The sequence below is a fragment of the Nothoprocta perdicaria genome, unplaced genomic scaffold (assembly GCF_003342845.1).
Source record: "Nothoprocta perdicaria isolate Ctin4 unplaced genomic scaffold, notPer1 scaffold_0, whole genome shotgun sequence".
Taxonomy (NCBI): domain Eukaryota; kingdom Metazoa; phylum Chordata; class Aves; order Tinamiformes; family Tinamidae; genus Nothoprocta; species Nothoprocta perdicaria.
Window position 1 is genome coordinate 12,917,718 of NW_020454092.1, and position 20,379 is coordinate 12,938,096.

The 20,379-nt window shown below is 48.2% G+C and overlaps 1 protein-coding gene across 3 annotated transcripts in view; it reads left to right on the forward strand.

Annotated features, from left to right (window-relative positions):
• Positions 1-20,379, forward strand: part of ST3GAL3 (ST3 beta-galactoside alpha-2,3-sialyltransferase 3) — a 164,218-nt gene that overhangs the window by 140,111 nt on the left and 3,728 nt on the right. For all 3 annotated transcript variants that reach the window (XM_026033328.1, XM_026033334.1, XM_026033342.1), the window contains 2 exons: positions 835-981; positions 8,981-9,127. In XM_026033328.1, coding sequence (XP_025889113.1) covers positions 835-981; positions 8,981-9,127 — 294 coding nt within the window. The remainder of the gene's footprint in view (positions 1-834; positions 982-8,980; positions 9,128-20,379) is intronic.

A 20,379-nucleotide genomic window follows, 5' to 3' on the forward strand; every position in this document is an offset into this window, starting at 1 on the left:
TGTTGAATCAGGTTACCCTGCCAAGGCTCTTAGATTAAAATTCTTGCTCTCCTCCCTATGCCTTACTCCAAATATCYACCCAAGCAGAAGTCAAACAGTGCGGTGTCACTGCCCAGCGAGTCCTGTGAACAAGGATGRAGTAGACACTTTGCGAGCATCATACTGTGCTGGTGACACTATCTGGACCAGCAGGAACAGTAGCATCAAGTAATGGGGTGAAGAAGCTTGAACCCCTCTCCAGGCGGGGCTGTGTAGCAGGGTCATATTCAAAGGCAATGCCCTCTCATGTGTGTGGGTTGAATTAAAAAACCATTTAGAGGGAAAACAAGGCCATACTTAGTTGTTTTTCTCTTGTACTGTGAACATGCATGGTCCTTTACAGGGGGCCTTTTAGAAGCTTACATTTTACTTCACATAAAGCCTAACAGAAGATAATCTGTGGTAAAGAAGCATGTAACCTGCATACAGAGTAGAGGTGGATGGTCCTATTTAGCTCACTGAATGTTCTCAAGAGCTGCCAACCATGTGTCCGCTTGCAGGTGGGAGTGATCTCAGTGTATGCTGAACTACTTAAACCATTAATCAAACTAGCTGAAGGATCAATAAGACTGAAAGCAAAGTACCTTGGAGAGGTTGTTCGTGTTGAAGCCCTAGACCCTTTTTCTATGACACTTGTCATCCAGACTGGCTTGAGCCTATCTGCACATGCTGCTCTCAGCTCTCCTGCTGCCATCAGAATAATATTCTACTATCTTTTGCATGCAGTTGTGCTCATTATTTTATCTTTCCTTTCTAATTTTTTTTTCTCTTGTTTTTTCTCCTGTTTGTTTCCAGAGTGCCTCTGATGGCTTTTGGAAGTCAGTTGCAACCCGTGTCCCAAGGGAACCTCATGAGATACGTATCCTGAACCCCTACTTCATCCAAGAGGCAGCTTTCAGCTTCATTGGACTGCCTTTCAACAACGGCCTGATGGGCAGAGGGGTACGTATAGAGGTATAAAGAGGAAAACAAACAACAAATCAAAGCAAACAACAGAAAAAGTAGCATAGCAGACTTGCTCTGGTTTTACTCTTTCTTCTGGCATCCACTTGTCTTCCAGAAAATCAAGACTGTCCCAACGAAGGACACAAATAATGAGCTTTTGCCTTTATTTTCTCTATGTATTTTTAAACACATTATTTTAATGCACAAGGTATTAGTTAAGCTGAGAGGAGAAGAGAGAATCCGGAAATGAAAATGCTGTAAACTGAAGTTTATGAGGTTTTGATAGGTTGTTTAACACACTTCAGATTGGGAAATGAAGGCAATTTAATTGAAACCTGATGGTTCACTTCATGAAAGTCCATTCAGACATTAAAAAAGTCATTTATGGAGCTCTAAGAAAAGCAGTCTTAGCCCATGACCCCTGGAGTAGGTGCATTTTTTTTCTCCTTCAAATGGGGCAGCAAGAGCTGTGCAGGTGTAGGTGGGCTGGAGTGTTGGTATAACCCATGTTGTCTGTGCGAGGATAGCCTAATATGTAGTGATTCTGTCTGAGTCGTGAAAATAGGGAGAGAGAGAAAGAGAGAGTGCGCTATGGTACACATTTTAGAGCAAATGTCAGCTACAGACAGCTGTCGTGGAGCTGCTGGGACATCACACTCTTGTGAACCCTGCATCAGTGCAAACACTTCAGTGGGAGCTGCTGCTGMTGATGTAAAGAGGGGAGAGCAGTGCGAGGCTGATCCTGGTGATACAGATCCATGGACAGGGCTGCTGCTGCTGGTGTAAAGATGGGAGAACAGTGTGAGCCCCATCCTGGTGGTACCAACCCGTGGATGGGGACAGACTGCGGCCCCCGTGCCAAAGGGCACTGCAGTGTTGGGCAGGCGGCRCCCGGGAGGATCAAGGCTGGAGGTACCTCAATAAAGGCCAACGTGAAATCCTCATAAAGGGCAGTAATATTCCATTTCTCTTTGGTTTTGGTGCCTAAATAAACTTGAGGGCTCCTTTTGCACACCACATATGGTAACAATGTGCTGCCAATTAACTTTGTAATTTGGGGGCTTTTTTCAGCAAAGTTGAGGAGAGCTAGTAAAACAGTTCAGGGCTGATCCCAGAGCGCTTCTCCCAGATTTCAATAAATGGTGAATGTAGTAACATCCTCCGCTTTGATAATATAATTTGGGCCAGATGGTTCTGGAGGATAGCAAAGGGGTACAACACAGACACGCGTTTAGATTGCACATGTGGCATCGGGAGCCGAAAGCTGCTTTAGAGCAGCAGGGGCTTGACTGGAACATGTACTTATCTCAGCAAGGAGCAAAACTGGACACCCACAACGAACAGTGACTTCCCTCTGGGACCAATAAAGTTTTGGGGGAGCTATGTCAGCCATTAACTGAAGCCTTAGAGAAAAGAGAGCGCTCCACTCTTCTGTGGGGAGAAGCTGATGATAAAGAAAAGCTTTAGTTTAAGATGCTACCAGTGTCTGCGGAAAATTAGAGAAATGTCGATGCCTCAAGCTAGTTTAGCACCAGAGAAATGAGCTATTAAGGATCCTGCCTTTGATTAAAGAATTCTCTCAAACAGTGGGCACAGACTTGGCTGCCTCGCTAGACAATGATATATATATATATATGTGTGTGTGTGTGTGTGTGTGTGTGTGTGGTTTATGTGTTGGTGGTAGTTCTGTGTGTAAGTCTGGGCTTGAAACCAAACAGCACTGGTATTGCAGCTGGCAGTCCAGCAGGGTGAGGTGGCTGGCAAGACATTTCAGATGAGGCATGTAAATTCTTCGGGCTCTAAGGCCCCAGTACAGACTGGTGTTTGTGGCGCTCTCTCTGCTGCTCCAGTTCATCCATAGAGCTACTTATGTGTCATTTCTTCTGAAATTAAACTCTGCTGCCTGGAATTGTAACCCTTTACTTTGTTCGTCTTTTGGAGCTGAATCTACAGCCGCCTTATYAGGGAGATAAAGCATCCCACTGTGACCAGCCTGAGCACAAGCTTGGCAGAGGAGGAGCCACATGCAGGAGGGTTATCAGCCCGTGCAGGCACCCTGCCATGGATTAACACCTCTGCAGAGCGCTGACAGCTGCCAGTACTCAGAGATTAACCTCTGGTGCTGGAGACTTAGCACTTCATACCCCAGGGCTTCGCTTTGCTGTGGGCAGACAGCCTTTCTGGAGATGCCAGCGATGACCCTTTGCTCATTAGGCAGCTTTGCAGCTCCTCTGGTAGGTCACAGTGACCCTTTCTCTCTCCTTACTACAAGTTTTGCTTCCTGGGCTGTTCTTGCTGCGTTGGTACTGTKTAAAGGCTGGACCTTGGGACCTCTAGGATCTGCATGACAAAGCAGAAGAGTRGTGGGAATGGCGGTTGCAGAGCACGCCTCCTTCCTTGCATGCCTCCTTTCCTTGCACTCTGGCAGCACTCTCTAAGGCAGGTAGAGGTTCAGGCAAAGGGGCACTGCAGCTGCACCATTAGTTAAGTATAAGCATGAGCTGCAAGCTGCAGGCTTGCAAGGCAGCAGCTCTGCTCGTGGGCTGGGCTGTTAAATCCATTAGCCCTGTGCAGCCTGCTCAGCCCACGCTTGCCGAGAGAATGGGCAATTGCACTGGGCGTTACAGGGCAGCAGGCAAATGCATAATCCACCACTTCTCAATAACTGCCCAGCCTCCTGCATGTGATAAGTCTAAGGTAACATCAAGGAGTTCCCCTCTCTGAAAGAGACCAAAAACACCCTCTTAGCATGAGTTACTGCAAAGCAACTCACATGTGGTGGTCATGCCCTTGCTTGCCCTCTGCTAAATGCAGCCTGTAATGCACGTGGATCTGTTCTGTGGCAAACATTGCATCTGAACTTGTGCATCAGGTTAGATGTGGCCAAAGATATTTGACTTGGACTAAGTTATGTAGGAGCTTGGCAGTTAAATGCAAAACCCAAACATCACATCTCTAGCAACCGACCCCTAACTCTTCCCTTTCGCTCTGCTTTAGATTCTGCGCGTCCTGGAATTCCCTTCTGATTAGGGCAGCAGAAGGAAAGGAGTCAGAGATAAAACTAATAGTAATGAAGTGGCATTTTTTCTGGGGTATACAAAGTTTTCCCTTAGTTGAATGAGTGCAGCAAAATTAAGGTGGTAGGTAAAACAATTCAAATATACAGTTGTGTGACTGCTTTTCAGTAAGTTATTCTTTTGCAACGTTTACCCTTCTATTTAAAAAGGTAATAACTGGAATATTCTAAACAACTCAATATATCTTACCCTGAGCTAAATAAAATCCCGTAAATAACTGGAATTCATTTAACATGTTAAGGGAGTCAAATATTGCTAAAAACAGATTTACAGCAGTCATTTCCTTCCAGTCCGTAAGGCAGTGACACAGGAATGACCCAGGCATGGAATGAAAAGCAGCAAGAGATTTTCACATGCAACAAGCAAAGCTCAGTTATGTTCTTCCTGGCTCCGTTGGCAGCCCTGGATCTCCAGAGCAGACCCATAAGGTGATGACCAAACCCCTCAAAGTCCAAGAGCAGGATTGTGTTTGTTTTGTTGAAATCATCTTTTTTCCTGCAAGTAGGAGGCAGCCTTAAAGCCTCTTCAGGGGGACTACTCGAAGCTGAAATCTTAATCTTTTGAGAGAGAGATTTTGAACTTCCCTCTTGTTGCAGAGAAAGTGGAGGAGGAGTCAAGAACCCCCTGCCTGCTTACAGTGCTAAAGGCACTTCTGCTCCCCTGACCTGCGGCACAAACTGGCTGTGTTTGCATGGTGCTTTTGAATGACARTGCCTGCTTTTTAATGCCATTATACCTGGCATTACAACTCCTGCTTCCCATCTTTCTCTGTTCAGTGGGACGGATGCCGTGCAGACTAGCAAGGGTTGCGCCTTGCCCACACCTGGCTTTGTGTGGGTGCTAGGAAGGCTCTTGTCTGCTTGGTGCCTGTGCCCTCCTTGTTCCTGTTGTCTCTCCTCACGCAATGGCCGTCCCCTCGGTGTGGTACATTCCCTCTCAGCATTCCAGCATGGTTTGTAAAATGTGGTTGTCACCAGAGCTGGTTTCTTGCCCTGTCCCCAGTGGAGAGATGACAAATCCTTTTGAGGCCTTAGGCAGTCTGGGGAGCCATAGTGTGTCTGGGGAAGATGAGTCCCAGCTCCCCTGTCCAGGGGCCAGCGTGGGAGCCGGGAGCCAGCCCAGGCAGAGGCTCTCATTGCTCCACCAAAAGCTGAGGTCTAGCTCAGCCCTTACGGGTTGCGAGCCACTAAATGCTTGGGGCTGTGTTCACACCCAGGAGCCTGGCACAGCGCCCCGCGCCAAGGGCACATAAGCTGAATGTGTAAGCATTAGCAGATCACCAGGCATGCCKCCTGGTTACTGCCAAGCCATGTGGCTGAAAGCAGCCCTGCCTGGAAGAGCAGAAAGATCTAGGCATGTAGAGTGCCATGAAGAGGAGGACAAGATTTAAGATGTTCTGGATCTAGATTATTCCTGAGGGGCAATGCTGGGATTTTTTTTTCCTTAATAGTGGCTCAGAATGACAAGAAGGCTGCTCTGTAGCTTGAGAGAGCTTGGTTTTTATAACAMAATGGTCTACAAAAACGAGCGGGCTGCTCGGTTGTTTGAGAGCTTTATTCCTACAATGTGATGCAAGAGGTGTGGTGGTTGCTTTGGTATGTCTTTGGGGCACGGCACAAGGGTGTGTGTGTGCTGAGATAGCACTGACGCACCGTGCAGGGCACAGAAAGCCGGCTTTGGCACAGCCTTGTCCACGATCCCCAACTTCTTCTGGACTGACCTGTCCCCCATCTGTCACTGAGGTTTAGCCGGTTCATTAGGTGCAGATCAGAGGTTAGCATCAACTCAAAGCATGTGGGCAGTCAGGAGAGTGTGGAAGCTCTTACTTAGGTGTGTAAATGCAGCCCGAGAGTAGCTGCAATTGCTTGATGTCTTGAGTACGTGTCCCCTCTCATTTGCTGTTTCTCTGCTGAGGAGAGCAGCGGAGCCCTTTCTGCTGGAGCTGGAGAAGGCTGCTCAGTTGGCTTTTCTGCAGAACAGCCTGCAGTGTGTCCCTAGATCCTATAGGGCCTTACCTATCATACAGGGCCTTACCTGTCAGTTATATGGTGATAAACCACAAAAGCAAACACTTGACGTTAATAACACCTACGAATATCTAAGTGAACGCTGAGGTTTCGATCACGCGCAGGCACCCGGCTGCAGGTCCGCGCGTACCCCCGTCACAGCAGCGTGGGGTGCAACGTTACCCTCTCTCCGGGGTGCTCGAGCTTTCTGCCTGCCCACCCTGCTCCCTGCCAGCTGCAAATGCACACACAAGGGGAAAAGCCCAGGTGAGTTCAGGTGTTTACACCCCAGCTGCGAGCACCCAGCGCGTGCCCTGGGTGGACACCAGGTGTCTGGTGCGGAGGACACTCTATCAGCACCACGCCGGGGCCATCGTGCCAGCGTGGTGACACGCCGGTGTTGAACCAGCTTCTCACTGCTGCCGTCTCTACTCCAATGTCTCTCCCCCCTCTTACAAGTTTTCATGCTTCTTTTGTACTTCAAATGGACTCCTTTCTTTTTAAAAGGCTCTTTGTAATTCCCYTGTTACCCTTTAACATGTGTGATGCGCGTTGCCTTCTTTAATGTGATCCGCTTGGAGCAAATGCCCACTTTGAGGTCTTGTTCCACGTGCACCTGCATTTACACAGTTGACACTCACATTCTTCTCTTAGTGGGTGTTGTTCTTTGGGCTATTTACTTAGGCTGGGCTATGCAAGCACCCCGAGTGTCCCCGTGCTGCCCTAAGAGCTACGGAGCTCACAGATGATATTTCTGCAGTTACTAGTGATCCTCTGTAGCCTACAARGCTCTGACTTCAGTAGCAGGACATGAGGCTACATCTCTGCAGTGAATAGGTGGATGGTTGCAGATGTCTATTCAAGGGGGACACAGGCAGAGCTAGTTGTAGCTACCGTGATATTAGAGGGCAGTAGCACGGGGAAAGCATAATTTAATTAAAAACAGCAATCATCAGTCTTTTCATGTGATGTCAGGGCAACACAAAATTACTTTGCCAACGACATTGTGTGAATTTCGCATAACATTAGGGCCAAAGATGGATATATCTATTACAGAGCTAGAGTCAGGAAGTCCTTAGGGTTTTAATTAAGTTGAAGAGATGAGCCAGCAATATGGGGATACTAGAATGTCAGAAACTACTGAAGAACAGAAGCAGACTAGAAAGCTGTCTCCCATTTAGCCCCTAAAGCATTAGGTATTTTATATGTAAATTCTATATAAAAGTTCCAATCAGTTAGATATTTGGTGACCAAAAGAAAGTTCACTTTTGATTTATCATAACATTACTCCCTGAACAGAAATAAGAATATGCTTACAAGAAAGCTGTGGTAGCTTGGCGGTTCTCCCGTAAGGTTGGGTAGTATGATTAATTCTCTGCGGTTTGTAAAACTCACATTAGAAAGTTAGCTCTTAAACGTTCCCTTGGCCAGTGAAATTCCCTGCGGGCAAAGCCCCTGCGTCTCCCTTGAGCTGTACCGTGGGAATGGGCCGAGCGCAAGTGTGGGTGGCACAACGCCGTCAGGGTCCCGAACGAGGCCACGTTCTCACACACGCAACCGCTTCCTCGCTGTGTTTTGGACACGGTAACTACAGCTCAGCTGAGGGAAAGGACTTTGTGGCAAGTCCACGCATCAGCTGGTGCAGTTCCAGTGACATCAGAAGGTCTCCTCGTATGCGAAGCATAAAGCTGAGAATATCCGCATTCGGATTGCTGTGCCTGGGAGGCCAGCACGTTCTCACATATTTTGAAATTCTGTGGAATTTTCTTACCCTTGCCTAATAAAATTTTCCCCAATTTTTTTAGACTCCACCCTTGGGATCTTATGGCTACCAGTGAATTAACTAAAGTAAGCAGGATAAAAACAATATTGTTTGAGGAAGAAGTGGTCATTGTCTATGGAAAATAAGCAGCCAGAAAAAAATGACTGTTTTTAATTCCTGACATTTGGAACAAGCGCAGAAGGGTTTAGTAATATCTTTTCATTTTAGATGTGCACTGCTGCAAYTGTATTGATTCTTTTTAGATTTAGTGTGTCATTCATTTAGACATAGTRGTTTTTGTATCTTTGCACTTCTTTCTTCCAGCTTAGTATAATTTCATTGCACACGCTTTCCACATAGCAAATAAGCTGTGATCCCAGCTCTGCTCATCTCAGCTAGATATGGGTGGAGCTCTTTGCCTGGAAAATGTTGGTCTTGGGGCATGGTCAGGCAATGAGAAGGGAGCAGGTTAGCCTACTGCCAAAAGCCACTTCCCTCAAAGAGGAGGCAGAAGCTCAGAACACTCCTACTCCCGATCTGCTGTAAACATCAGGTGAAATGGCACAGCATTACTCACTGGTTCAGGGTAACCCATTTTTCATGCGAGATGGTTTGTGCATCTCAGCTGAGAGTGTCTTGCTCTTGCACATCRTTTGAATCCATGATGCTTTTGCTGTGTTGGTGCAAGGTAATCCAGAAATAAAGATAAGACGCGTGGGTGGGTTTCTTAGCCTCTCACTGAGGGGATGAAGTGACCTCTGTGGAACCATCTGGTTAATAGGGAGATAGGAGTGACTGTGAGCAAGGACTTTTTGCTGGAAACGCTCATCCAGCAGTCGTGCTCTGAACATGCAGGAGCMGTTACAGCTGTACAACATGACTGCCACAGAGCCTTGGCCGAAGCCAGGTGAAATGGGAAGGATGAAGCAGGTCTTGGGGCAAGTGGCAGGTCAGCAGAGGGGAGAGGATGGTCTGGTTGTCCACACTCAAACTGCAGYTGGGCAGCTGATGTGTCAATACAGYCAAATACCGTGTTCTTCAATTTCTCCTTGTAAGTGACAGTGCCCTTGTGAGCAAAGAAAGTGCAACTTTTGGTTGTTTATAGAAATGGCTRCCTGCTAATTACTCATATTCTTGCTTTCTTTCCTCAGAACATCCCTACCTTGGGAAGTGTAGCAATAACCATGGCTCTCCACAACTGTGATGAGGTGGCAGTAGCTGGATTTGGCTATGACATGAGCTCCCCAAATGCACCACTGCACTACTATGAGAACATCAAGATGTTGGCCATCAAAGAGGTAAGGAGCTTCTGCCAAGCACATCTTCACACGCATCTGCCAACAACCTTGCCTCCAAAACCTGAGATGGGCAGTGACAACAACTTAAGCTTTTCTGTAGGGATTAAAATGCAACTACAGCCCTGGGAGCTGCATTTGCCCTTAAAATTGTAGACATTTTGCTAAATGCAATGTGTTAAAAATGGCTATTTCTGCTAGGAAAAGTTCTCTGGAATATATCTATAATGTAATCCCTTCTTCTGTGAGGGGTGGGGAAATGTTTTACATAAATGTTATTTGGAGTAGAGTGAAAGGAAACAGTTATGCCCTAGGCTTGTAAAGATGTGGCCTGTTTCAGCTTTTTGATCCATTTTCTTACTCTAATCCACATACTTCTTTTGCCRGATGATCCACTGCTTAGCCCCTGTGAAATGTGGAGGAGGTGAGATTAGCCTGTGCTTGTTAGCTCTCAGCTGACTATGAAGCAGCACTTAACTAGTATAGACATATCCTTACAGCCCTGCAAAGATTGATCTCTAATGCTAGATTTACCTTAGAAACATTTGCTGGTACCGTCATAGTGACATGCACAGCATTTTTAGAGGAAATAAAAGCKCTGTAATGGTATAATGCAGCAGTGTAAACATCTCCTTTCTCAGTGCCAAACTTTGACGCTGGTCTCAGCTGATTCTATAGTGGGGAGTTTTCCTGATTTTTTTGATTCAGCTCAATCAAAGATGTGGCCCAAGTCTTTCTAGAAATATTTCAACTGGCTCCTAGGTAAGGGAACCTTTTCTGTCTTTACTTCATGTTGTGAAAAGAGGTGCAGTCAAAAACGGAGTTGTGCTCAGGGAGACAGTGCTTGTTCTGTTCTTCACGGACTGCAGCGCTCTCCTGGCACTTTCTAGTTGTTCACTTCAAGCTTCCTTGAGGTTCTTCACCTCAAACACAAGTACATCTTCATTCATTCAGGCTAGGAGGGAAGTGGCAAAGCTGTATTTTTCCAGTCAGATTGCATGTAGCTCAGGACTCACCGACTGCAGACTGCATGACCTTAAGCCAACTGAGAGGAATTAGAAATTAGTCATTAGTCAGTTCAAGAAATTAGAAGAGCGTTTGTAATTATCAGAGCTATGAGGTCCTGGAACAGCCTCTCAAGAGAAGCCACAAAACCAGATGAAGTTTGGGAAAAGCCTGTGTGAGGAGAGCCCCAGAGATTTCAAGAGACTGTCCGACGTGATCCTGGAGGTACCTTCTGGGCCTGTGGAGGTAGCAAGAAAGTCTGCCTTTCTCAGTGGAACAACCACAGATGTACTCTCTCCTTGCTGGGGAAGTATGTACCCATTTACAGGATTTAAGAGGACACTGGTCCTCTGCTGCAGGGCAGGAATTAAAATGCTAAAGTCTCACCTCAGAGCCATGGGTGCAAAAAACAGTCGCAACCTGGAGCATGCTAAAGAGCAAGGGTGGTTCCTGGCACTCTTGGTGTAAATCTAAGACCCACTCAACCTCCTGTGGAGGGAAAAAAAAAAAAAAAAACCTTTTCCAAATAGGAATTTAGGGGAGGAAAGAAAAAAAAGGTCAGGAGGAACYACTGCAAGGGGTCTGCAATGAAGAGGATGAATTCGGCCACAAGCTGGCTTCTGATTCCTCCATCCCCTTCTCTCCCACCCTCTGCTTCGTTCTTAATTCCTGCCAGTGTGGTTTTGAAATGGATTCTGAGCCCTGTCAGATCTGGATGCACTTAGTGCTCCTTTGTCAAGGTCTGGCAGCCCATCTTTTGGCTCCTGAGAGCTAGGCAGCGGACACAACTTGCCAGTCTGGACTGGTTGGATCCTTGATTGTTAAAGTCACCACTCAAAGTGAGATGCAGAAGCCAGTGGGGATCAGGAGGGAAGCACCCTTGGACCTTGTATGTGGTCTCAGGGGTAAACTTTGCATAGTAAAGGGCAGTATATGTCCTACTTTGTGGTATGAATATTTAAAATTGAGCCAATAAGGTCTCCTGGAGGTAACAGAAGKTTTTAATTTATGTGTCTGTGTTTAATGCTGCAAGTCTGTGAAAGAAGGGGCCTTTCTTATTTTGGATGTGTCCCATCTCCATCAATTTTCAGTAACCGGAGTTAACTGGTCGGTCAATTGGTGCCTCATTTAGGTGGCCACTGCTGTCTGGAAGCTGTCAGTCGTCGTGTCCAGGATGTTCTGTACAGAGGTGAGGCGTYGCTGAAAGGTTCTGGTGAAGCCTCCCTAATTCAGATGTCAGTGGATTTGTTACCACAGCCAGGGCTGTTGATGAGGGCTCTGTAGGCCGGTGGAGCTGGTTCTAGGAGGAAGGTTCCTGTTCCACTTGAAGGCTGGTTATCTGATACGTGTCTGCCCATCTAATGCTCACATCCTCACCCACAGGCTCGTCTTACATTTTGCTGCTCTGGTACAAGAAAAGCCATCTGTTCCCGAGTATCAATAATTAATGCTCCTTCTACCTCTGCCCCTCCCAATATGACAAATTGTTTGCAGTATTGTGGAATGTGAAGAGAGGAGAAAGGATTGCATTTCTTCCTCTCACATTTAATATTAATGGTAGCAGGTAATTGTTAGTCACCTGAGGGTGAAGTTGAAAGGTGAAGGGCATGATGGTTGGGTTACGTATTCTGCAGTTGCCCTTAAAGAACTAATAGATGGAGGTCTGCTCCACCCTGGACTACAAGTGTCCAACACACTCTGTGCAAARGAAGGTCTGCACGTGATTTGCAGACCAGGAAGCTACCAGGTCTTTGCAGCTTGTGCCAAACTTTGCCTTTGGCACTAATGCGATGAGGTTGATCCAGAGCTGGGCACTGCCAAGGCTTTTGTTTGTTCCGTCTGCTCTGATACCCAAAGACTCAGAATCATCCACAACGTTTCCTTCTGTGTTACCTTTGAGCCTCTGAGATTGTGCCCAGACTTAGTTCTTTCTTGTACTCCTCTGCACTACAGTCCCTAAAGGAGTCAGTAGAGCAGGTTGTGCATTAAAATTGCACATGCATTGTGTTCCTGTGCCTGGCCTGTAGGCCCCTGCAGGCCGGAGTACTGGTTTCAGGGTAGAAGGGGCAGAAGGTTGGCTTAGCAGTGTTAAAGTACCAAAGCAATTGCCATGGGATGCATCTTTTCCACCTTAATGGAGGTCCCAGACAAAAGCCCTTGCAGTTTGGCTACACTTCAGTGAGGCAAAACTTTCATTTCTGCAGAGAAAGCCATTTCCGCAGAGCATTCAGGTGTCTCGGAGTCTGGRTGCTGATATACTGAGGCCGGCTGGATCATTTGACACAGTTCAGCGTTTGAAGACTTTGGACATTTTCTGTAGCCTTCATTAGTAACCGCTCTGCTGATAAGTAGACAACAGGATAGGGAACTGCTAGGAGATGATCCATGTCTCTTCATAGATCATGCATGATCCATGTCTCCTCAGCTCTGCTTGTGCTGAAGAACCAGATTCCTTCAGGTATGGGTGCTTTTGTWGTACAAAGTTCTATAAAGTCCCCAAATGGAAAGCTTTGAATAAAGATTGACTGTTAGTAGGAATGGAGGCTGGCTGCATGCCTCTCAGAAGTAGACATGTGATGGTCCAAAGGCCTATGGCATCACTGCACTGGCAACCAGGAGAAGAGAGCAGGTAGGATGCTGGGCACAACCTGGCTGTCCCCCAAAATGCAGCCATTTCCCAGAGGGCTCTGTTTGCCAACGAGTGGGCTCCTCCAATCCAGTTGACTACAAAATCTCCAGCGTTTGAGCCTCGAGAGCAGCTGTAGGGAAATACTCCAGCTCCACGCTGAAACCACCGCTGTCTTTACAGAGGGAATGTAAACACCAGCAGCATGTTGGGTCCGGAGGTGCCCCACGTGTGCATGGCTCATGGGAGCCTCTCCGGGAACATCCATCAAGGCCCTTCCGTTGCCTCGCGCATCCAGAGAGAATGGGCCTGCAGGCAAAAGTGTGTCATCTTGGCAAGGTGTGTCGCTGATTTACACTGGAGCCCTGCTTGACATCTCCCTGGACACCCCTGAAACCCTGTGACTCATCTCCGAGGAATTTGTACTGATTACATAAAAAAAGCCAGCAAAATGCGTTTGCTTGCTCACAGCTGGGCGGAGATGCCTCTCCCATGCCAAGACTGAGGTGATAAAATCTCTCTGTGGAAATGAATGTGATTTTTCCTGTAGCTCTCTGGGACTAGCTGTCGAATTTCCAAGAGGCCGTCTGAGTGTGTGCTTTTGCTTGGTCCTTGCTTTCCCCACAGAGTAAATGCCCTCAGCGTCCACGGTTGTGCTGTTACTGCGACCACAGGAGGCAGCTGCATCCCCAGCATCTTTTAGCATCCCAGGCTCTCAAGGGCTACACAGACGTTTCCTGCCTTGGTGGAAAAGGCTCTACAAGGAGGCTCATGCTCTGCAGCTTTGTCTGTGTTCTCCATCACGGGAGGTGTATGGTCTTGAGGCCCTGATTTATTCTTCTGGGGCCTGCTCAATAGCATTGCCACACAGCGTGCGTCGACTCCCCTGCAAGAGCTCTGCAGCTTGGGAGCACGGGAGTAAATCTTACCGGTCTGCTCGTGGGTGGCTTCCTTTCTGTCTGTGCACAGGACAGTCCAACTCTGGCGAAGTCACAACAGTGCATTCCAGCCAGGAGATGTCCTGGCAGGCCTGGTAGACAGGAACCTTATGCTCTTAAGCTTGCTTAGGATTGCTGGAAGCACACGGCACTTCCAGGGCTTCAGATGGTGAGTTGGGAGGTCAGTGCTTGCAGGACAGAAATGATCCTCACTCACAGCCCCTGCCCAGCACCTTTCCCCTTGCATCCCCAGCCACAGGACCRTGAGGGACCTCAGGATTGTTTGAACCTGCTCTTGGTTTGCTACTGGGAAACTGCTCCCAGCAGACCCCACACTGTTGCAGCAATTCGCATGGATTATTTTTCAGCTTGTATCCCGTCTCTTTGCTTTAACTCTTTAAATGAAGAGTGTATAAGGGTATCACCTTCCTTCAGTTAGCGTTTTCCTCATTTTCAACAACTTTGCAGCATCTTTCAACTTTTGGCTGCTTCTGTGAATGCTGCATGGAAAAAAGAATGAGTTGTTGCCAAAGTGTCCCCTCGCTTGTTTCTGTTTTCCTGGTGGGGAGTTGAATCATCAGAGCTGAATTCTGCTTTAGTTGGTTATATTTTATTTTTATTTCTTGCTCAGATCCTGTAGTGCTTCCTGCCCAAATACATCATATATGTATATTTTTTTTACAGGTCACTGTCTTGTAATAAAGTAGAGTAAATATTAGAGCCTCTGGGGATATAGGGAAGGAAGCATAAAGATGGAGATGAGGAGAAATATTTTTCTATACAGAGTGAAGGCTTTTTTGGATAAAAAGTGAATGAACCTGCTTGTAAGAGTTACAATAGAACTTCATTACTTTTGGCAAAACATGCAGCGATGATGTCAGGATGGGAATATGACAGTGTTTAAAATAGTAAAAACACATCCACGAGGAGCTAAAGAAACAGGRCAGAAGACGCTTAAATCATGAGAATGAAACGCAAGAGCAGCTCCCAGAATCCTTCCTCCTCGTGCTCTGCCCCGAGATCAGCAACGTGTTGCCTTCCCCTGCTTCTTGGTGCAGAGGTGAGCTCCAGCCTCCTGGTGGAGCAGGAGCAGAGGCCTCGGAGGCCACACAGGAACTGCGCCAGGGCTGGCTTCTCAGCAGCTGCCTGCATGTTGCTTCACACACATGGTAAAATCGCAGGCGTTTGGTTAAAAGTCGCCTTTATCAGTCCAGGTCCCATCTGTGGCATTTGCGTCAYGCGCTCCGCACCGGTTGCGCCGTGGATCGGCCTCCTTTTTGTTGCGGCAGAAGATCAAGCGCCAGCGACGAGGCGGCCGGAGGTGTCAGCTCCTTTGATACAGCTGTGCCCGGACCCCAGTGACGCCCGGCCTGACCCGAGGGGGAGGTGGCCGGGCTGCCTTTGATGGCTTCTTTCTGATCCTTGTCTCCCCTTCCCATGCAGTCTTTGTGGGATGCAGGAGGACACCATCCTGCAACACTTATTATTATGATTATGTGTGTCCCAGGGCTGGGGAGGTGGCCCGCAGCACGGTGACACACAGCTGTGTCTCTGTCTCTCTCCGCCAACAGCCACCTCTCTGAATAATCCGCAAACATGAAGTTTGGAGTCTCGGCCTAAGGCACAAAGAAAAGCGCTTTATCATCTGGACTTTCTCCATGAAGCCACCCTGGGCATTTTAAATTAATACAAGTTGCTTGGGAGGGGGCGACGAGGCTGCTTCAGGCCCCCAAGTACCTTAAAGTTTGCGGTAGCCAGTGAGAAGAACAAAACTCCTTTGAAAGCGGGACAGATGTCTTGCCTCGTGATTTATAGACTGAAAACACAGCTATTCGAGCCTGGCTGATGAATTACCATTGGCGTACGAGGAATGGTGCAGCCTGAAATGGAGGTCAGCCTCGGAGAGGGAGGTTAGGGGCTGGGGCAGGGGCACCTCCRAAAGGGCAGAGCTTTTTCTGGGGGTCTGCGGTGATGACTGATGAGGTTTATACATTTTTGTCTTTGTTTAAAAGCCACCTGCCTGAGAGCGCCTTGGCTAAACGACGGCCTCACATGCTGTTCCTGTGCCTAAGGACTGTGTGTCTGTAGCATAGAAACCTAGAGAAGATTGATGGAGCAGCAGTGGTGGCTGGAGCACAGGTACCACATTGTTCAGGAGGGCAGGAATATGGTAACAGTGTGGAGTGCTGGTGTGCACTAAWGCGGCAAGGAAGGCAAAGAAATGAGGATTTGTAGAGTGGAGAAAAACAGAATAAGGGTTTGCTCAAAACCCCTACAAAAGATCACAGTAGAAGGCCCCAACATTGAGTACAGAGCTCTGCAGTGATGCTCGGTACTAACAGAAATTGTGCCTTTACAGTTATGCATTAGGAACTAATACTGCTGTGAAGGGAGCACGCTGTGCTTGCAGGGTACTCAGTGGCCCTGGGACATAAGTGCAGACTCTCGTCCCAAACGCACACAAATCTCTGAATTTAGGCTTAGCCCTGGAGAACTGGCCAGCAAACATAACTGCAGTGAAGACTCGGGCGCTCAGTGTGGAGTCTTTTYGTGTTGAAAGTGAAAGAAACTGTCTGGAATTCTTCTCTTCAGCAAGGGGGAACTTAACGGGAGAAGGCTCCAGATGTAATTTCTTAAATAACTGCTTCAAAGTGGAGTTTGAAGTAATAGAACAGTGGGTGAAGGTGTCCGGCAGCAAGGAAACCTCACCCTGCTGGTCAGACAGGGATGAAATGAAAACTGATGTAAATCAAGCTGGATTAGATCTTGAGTGGGGGAAAAAAAACAAATAACCGGCCCACTGCCATATAAATATTATGGAAGCAAGAGAAGAATTATCAGGGCAAAGGCAATGAGGGAAGGAAGCAGAAAGGATGAGTGAACCTAGGTGTCAATACACTGCCTCCTAGGAATCAATACACTCCATCCATCAGGGTGCTGTGGTGAACCTAAGGGAAAGAGTGGCTTATGGTGAGAAGTTCAGAGAGACAGAGAATGCCTGGGCCAGCAGTGAAAGGCAAAGACTATTTGAGCTAAAGCCCTTGGTGTGAGAGTCTGGAGGATCTGCCTTCCAAAAACTAAGCAGTTGAGCCAATTAAACTGCAAATCCAGGGGAAAATGTCTGTAATAAATCTATCAGGTTACATGTGGTTCCACGAGTTTAGATTGTATTGGACATAATAGCTTTTCCTCCTTTCTTTTGAAAGGGGATGGGAACAAGGCAAGGAAATTAATCCTATCAACTGCATGCCTCTTAATCTGATCTCAGAGATGCTCTTTAAGGACTTAGAGCAAAGTTTGAAAGAAAGGGTAATTAAAATCTGAAGGCAAATGCAACATAGATTTACCAGAGGCAGATGAGAAAAACYATTATTTTACTTGATAAATAATAATTATGAGGATAGGGGAAGTGTAGTAAATATGTCTATTTGGAGTTAAGTATTTGATACTGTGCCATGTAAGAAATGCTTAGGTAAGCTTGAGAAACTATGCTTTGGTGCATACCTGCACGTGAGTAGTCTCTGTAGAGGAGAAGACAAAGGGTAGTAGCACTTAACGGGAGGCTGGGAGTTCCCCCCCAGTCAGTCCTGTTTAGTATTTGCATTAATGATTTTTGGCACTGAAAGCAAGCAGCGTGCAAGTGGAATTTGTGATGATACCGAACTAGGTGTGGTCAATACGAAGGAGGATCAAAATATCATACAGAAGACCTGGATTACTTTGAGAACAGAATAAATTAGATGGAATGAAAGCTAATAGTATGAACGGAAAGTTGTGCAATTTGGGACAATAGTAAGAGTTTGGATTTCTAAACTGGGAAAGCGTCATTTGGAAATTACAGCAGGGAATGTTAAAAGATGAGAGCTGCCAGCTGTTWGAAACCTTGCAGCTTCCTCATCAGCCTCACAAGTGTCCCTGAGGATGGGGACAGCGAGTAAGATGGGAAGGCTCCGATGCTGCCCCTGTCCTGGCAGAAGAACTGAGGGTCTGTAAGGGCACAGAGGTCCTGGATGCGCCTGGATGTGCCCACGCAGCAGGATGTGTTGGGGAGGTGCTGAGGGAACTACGTGAGCAGGGAGCCGTATGGTGCTGCACGTGCGTGGTCACTCTGCCAGGACCAAAGTGGATGGGCAAGGCAGAATCATGAAAATAAGCAGCTCCAGAAACAGGGTGGTGAAGGCTAAAGATCAATTAGCACCAGTGGAGTCTGGAAATGAGGTGCCACCTATTGCTGCTCCTGTGGTTTCTGTGCAGGTTCTCAGGAAGAAGTGTTGCTGTCTGGCAGAAGTATGGAGGAATTGAAAAACCTTTTGCTTTACAGCTTGCTGTCTCTCCTGAACACATTCCTTATTGACTTCACTCTCTCTAATTTAATCTTCCTGCATTTTATGAGCTTGCAATATACTCAATAAGACTAACATGMGCTGAGGCTCAGCCATTGCCCCAACTGTAAGTGGTTACAGATGGGCACTTCCCTTCCTTGTAGGCTGGTCTCTGAGACATTTTCGTAGCCATGAAATATTCTGCTGGCTGCTTTTGAAGGGACGGAGAAATAGYGTTTTGTGCTTCCTCCTGGGATCCTCAAGGAAAAAGGACAGGTGGTGTCAGGGCATTTGCATAACTCTGAAAGGTGGCTTTAACCGATGACAAATTTTAATCTGGTAGCTGTGACCAGAGAACCATACATCAACCCCACTGCCACCTCTCCAGGAGGGACAACCGTAACAATGCCTGTGCTTGCAGAGATTTTCCTGCTGCTTCTCTTCCTGCTGAGAAGAGCAAACATCAGCTCATCAACCAGAGGTCCAAAGCAAAGGAAATCCCRGACTCATCTCCATACAGCAGGAAGGGCTCTGAGAGTGCAGGGGGAGAGAGGGTCAAAGCAGTCAGAAGGGGCAGCCAGTGTCTTGCCAGGGAACGCAAAGTTTATCCAGCATCAGAAGGCAGGAAAAGGCCTTTTGGAGCAGCTGAGTCTGGCATAAACCACCAGCACTGCAGCTGCTTCATGTCATCCTCCTCCAGGCGTGTGCTGCTCACAGAGCACTGCTTAAAATGCCAGGGAGAGCGCAGGCACCACAGCGCTCTCGGAGGGGCAGGGGAGGCCGAGCCCTGCCTGGTCCTTGCCCTCCTGCTCCAACTCAGGTCATAGACCTGCAGGAGAGCTCGCCTGGGAATTTGGGTACGCGAGCACCCCGGCTTTCCCGAGCAGAGGGGCAAATGCCTGGCGTGATGCAGGGGACTTCCCTCGCAGCAGCCACCCCGCGGTCCCCAAAGGGTGGCTGCAGTGCTCTGGATTTCAGTGAGTCCCTCGAGGCTTGGGCCTGACACACGTCCCTGCGGCCGCCCGGGCGCCACGCRCTGCTCTCCGCGTGGCAACGTGGGCTCTCCGTGGGCAGTGCCACCACCGGGAGCAGCATCTTGCTGCGTGTCGCTGGGACTGAGCTTCCCAGGCAGGTTCTGCGGGGAATCCTGGTGCGTTTCCGCCTCTCTGAAAATTCCGCTGCTGCCGCTGTGCTCCGCGCTGCGGCCGCTCGCCCTGGAATGCGCTTTCCTTCGCCTGATTAGCTCTGTCTGTCAGCAGGGCGAGTCCCTCGCCTGCAATCAGTAACGCGAGCTGGTGCTGAAGACATGCTCGTCCCGCGGCCCACGGGCCTCCCGCCTGCCCTAGCATCAGGTGCTCGGGCACGGCGCCGCTCCAGGAGCGCTGCAGGATTCCCCGCAGATTCCAAACCCTTCCTCTCCAGGAAATCCTCTTCCTCTGCGGTCTTACATTCAACTGCAGAACACTTGTGAGTGCTTCCACAGACATCAGCAAGAGCCACTGATCAGTGCGATGCTCAATTCCCTTTTATGTGGCTTTCTGCTTGGAAACTGGAGTTTGTAGTAGTGACCAAAGCACTGGGTAGTCCTAAGGCTGGTCAGCCAGAGGTGTGCGTGTCTTGCCGCCAGCCTTGCCGTCAGTAGAGGAGCCAAATTTAGTCTTAGCTTAAGCAAGCACGATCGTAACACCCAAAGTTTTATCAACCACCTCTGAACTTATTGTATTTAAATAGCTACTCTACTCTTACCTTTCACACAGGCAGATTTCTTCCAGCCCTCAGATAAGGTGCTTGCGTGTGACCTGAGCTGACATTTTTGGTGGTTTGAGCTTGCCTAGAAGTGACTGCTTCCCCGGTTTCCCTACGCAGCAGGGGACACAAGCAGGTCGTATTGGGTGAAACCAGTTGGCTTCTCTTATTGCTCCACGAGGCAGAAAGACATGAAGGAGTGATCAGCCCATGAGCTCTGACATGTCAGGCACAGTCAGGCTCCCTAGTGYTCCAGATAGGCTTGGGCCAGCAAGCCCAGCTGTAAATCAGTGCATCAAGACCTGGTCTCCACAGCATCACCCTCGTGCCAGCAGGCAGCTGCTGGCTCTGTGCACCCTGGCCTGCCTCGTAGCCAAGGGCTGTGGTGGCCAAAGTGGCCCTGCTGCACCACAGGGGCTGCTTGCCTGGCCCCGGTGATGTGCCACGTGTGGGAATGTGTCCTGCATGCTCCGGATGGCCGGAATGTACAGCCGTGTCCTCACAGCGCTCCCTGCTCTGCGCCCTCAGCATTTCCTGGGGGGCTTTCTAAAATCCTTCGTCCTTCTTGCACAAACCAGCTCTCTGCCCTGTGCCACGTTTCAGTTTCTGCTCTCATGC